A 2879-nucleotide genomic window follows, 5' to 3' on the forward strand; every position below is an offset into this window, starting at 1 on the left:
ACCCGGTTAGGAGTTGACTCATTCTCAGTGAGACAGGTTTCACTAGTTGAACCTATCATGTTGATTTCCATTATGGAAATTGTCCACGGGCTCATCGTTGTAGTTTGCTCCAACATTGAGCGAGTTGTTGATGCCATTTTGTGCCATAACTGTAGTATGCTTAAAACAGAAAAAAAAACATTTAAAGCACGTTAGTATAAGATGAACAGATCAAAATAACACCACAATTGTCTATGCCTCACGGTGGGCACCAAACTTTTTACTGAAAAAACGGTACAGTTGAATTTGTACCGTGGTTTATAGATACATGGATTTAATTAATCCGATAAAATAAAGTAAAGAATAGCAAAAGAGAATAAAATAAGAACAATTGAAGAAAATACAAGCCATGGTTTTAGAATGTTCCCACCAGAATCAAGAATAAATGAAAAACCTTGACAACACTTGTATAAAGCTTGAGAGAGGGAATACTAGACTTTTACTATTAGTATTTCCTGATGTCTTACAAGAGAATGTAAGCCTCTATTTATACTAGAGCTATGGGTGTAGGATCTACCAATTAATTACCAATATTAATGTTACAATAGAAGTAATAAAAAGGTAGTAAAAGAATATTAAAGGATAATAAAGCCTAATAAAGTCCAATATAGGCTAATAAAGATGGGAGGAATTTTGGGGTTCTATAACGTTTCTGCAACAGTCATATCTTGAATTAATGCTTCTTATCCGGGCACAGATTTGTATCCGGTATCAATATCTTATCCGGCCACAGGTTTATATTCGATGTGAACATGATTGAACCACTACTGATTGACACGCGTTGCTTCCTAATTTACCCATCTTCTGAGACCGGTTTTCACCTTATACAGTAATAGGAACCTCTCACTTGGGAATTTCTTGTGTATCAAGAACTTAGGGACGATCTTTGAGATGTTAGTTTATATAACATTTGATGGGAGGGAAAAGCTTTTTATAGTTTATATGGCTGAGCAAAAGAAACTTCTGCAATTATACAAATTGATGGGATACGCCCTTGAGCACCTAATTGCTTTGTTCTTCTGGTGCCATCTAATCTGATCCCACTGTTTGGTACTATTTCTTAAAGCTTCAACATGTCAATGTACAAGTGCATTCCCTAGTTGTTTTTACCTTAGTTGATTCTTTTGCTTATATCTGTGTATCTGTCATTGAACATATTTTACTACTAAAATTCAGTTGTTTTTCCCACAACATAGTGAGGCAAGGCTTCTAAGAATCAATGAGTCCGTTTACAAATAATTATATATACTTCAAAAACTGTTAATGTTACAAAATCTATAAGGGTCTTTTAAGCCATCATAGAAGAAATGGTAACATTTAAGAGCAAAATTATTTCGACAAGAGTTCTTATTATAACATTACAGAACTAGGGAATGCACATCAGCAAGAGAAACTATGTATATTTACACTTCGTAATTGAAGAAGGTTCAAAAGTGGCATGCTGGAGAAAGAGGCGTAGACAGCATTAAGCTGAAAATAGCAGGGAAAATCAATCAGCGGGATGAAGAAGGCAGAGGACGCCAATTATCAGCAAGAAGCATGGCTCTGTCACGAGAAGAAGTGGACATCTGTCGAAGTATAACATACTTGACGTGATCAGCTGCTGTCTCACCAGCACGAGTGGCAAGTTCCAAATACACCACAGCTTTCATCATGTTACCTTCCTGCTCAAGGAACAACAAGAGTGATGATAAGTTCATAGACAAGCGAAAGAAATAAAAGGGAAAGAAAGAAAAAAGGAAAAAGAAGAGGAAGGTAGAGGTTATGCATCCCTTTTCTATATGAACCATTTGGAAATACAGACAACATTTTTTCCATGGACCTATTCATCCTCTGTTTAGTTATATGTGAAGGTATTTGACCGGGCACATAGTTTAATAAAGAAAAAAGAAATTCGAAACTTATGGCCTTAAACATGCCATGACAAAGTAAGGGTAAAATGGGAGATCTAAAGTAAATTGTTTTTAAATGTAGAAAGTTGCCGTTCTTTTTGGAACAACGTAAAAAAAAATGAAAGAGTGTAACATAAAATAGAACAGAGGGAGTTGTTTTTCATAATCTAGTCATGAAGAAGTTGGGAAGGGTTGGAGTAGTGCAGTGGGAGGATTTATGTAGGTTTTACTTACGGAAAATAGACTAAGTCCATTCTCAAACTGGGTTTTGCTATGACCTCGGTCAGCTGCTCTCTTCATCCATTTCCTTGCTAATTTATGAGACAGCGTTAGACCTTCTCCCACTGAGTAGCATATTGCAGTGCTATACATGGCACGGACATATCCACCTTCCGCTGCATTCAGATACCACCTTGCCTGCACTTCAAAAATTGGAAAATATTAAACATTATGAACCGCTTGCAGATCACTTTGACTAAAAAGTAGTATATGAAACTAGTGATGTTGCCCACAATTGGAATCAAAACCTTGCCCTTGAAAAATAAATGTGCCTGCAGGACCAAAGCACCCAGCGCTCGTTTTTCTCGATGGGTGCTCATGTATTCTTTATGTTAAATTTTTCTGGATGGGTGCTCGTGTATTCTTTATGTTAAATCTGTAAGGAGTTTCTACATAGTTATCAGGGTTTCGACTGAAGTTGGTGGGTGCACCCATAGTGGTACACGTGGATTCGTCCATGGCTGTGGAATCAGCCATTAATGCTTAAATCATGGTAGGCTGCCTACATCCAGGGGCAGATTTAGGGGGGCGTTCACCCGAACACCCTTCGCCGAAAAAATACACTGTATATATAAGGCAAAATCTGTTTTTTACCTCTATATATTAAGTTTTGAACACCCTTAACACAATCCAAAAGTGTAGTTTAGTGGTCAAGGGTGTTCAAAATCT

General features: G+C 37.0%; 1 protein-coding gene across 1 annotated transcript; it reads right to left on the reverse strand.

The window, feature by feature from the left end:
• Positions 1 to 1355: 1355 nt before the first annotated feature.
• Positions 1356 to 2310, reverse strand: LOC109219953 (F-box protein At1g70590-like). Its single transcript, XM_019384417.1, has 2 exons — positions 2166 to 2310; positions 1356 to 1703 (listed from the first exon to the last, which is right to left on the reverse strand). The coding sequence occupies exons 1-2, from the start codon at positions 2301 to 2303 to the stop codon at positions 1533 to 1535; spliced, it is 309 nt and encodes a 102-aa protein (XP_019239962.1). The 5' UTR covers positions 2304 to 2310; the 3' UTR covers positions 1356 to 1532.
• Positions 2311 to 2879: the final 569 nt, after the last annotated feature.

The sequence above is a fragment of the Nicotiana attenuata genome, unplaced genomic scaffold (assembly GCF_001879085.1).
Source record: "Nicotiana attenuata strain UT unplaced genomic scaffold, NIATTr2, whole genome shotgun sequence".
Classification (NCBI taxonomy): Eukaryota; Viridiplantae; Streptophyta; class Magnoliopsida; order Solanales; family Solanaceae; genus Nicotiana; species Nicotiana attenuata.

Coding starts and splice junctions, on each gene's coding strand:
- LOC109219953 (XM_019384417.1), bottom strand. CDS start 2,303: ATGTATAGCACTGCAATATGCTACTCAGTGGGAGAAGGTCTAACGCTG. Junction 1,704..2,165: donor ATGGACTTAGTCTATTTTCC/GTAAGTAAAACC, acceptor TTCCTTGAGCAG/GAAGGTAACATGATGAAAGC.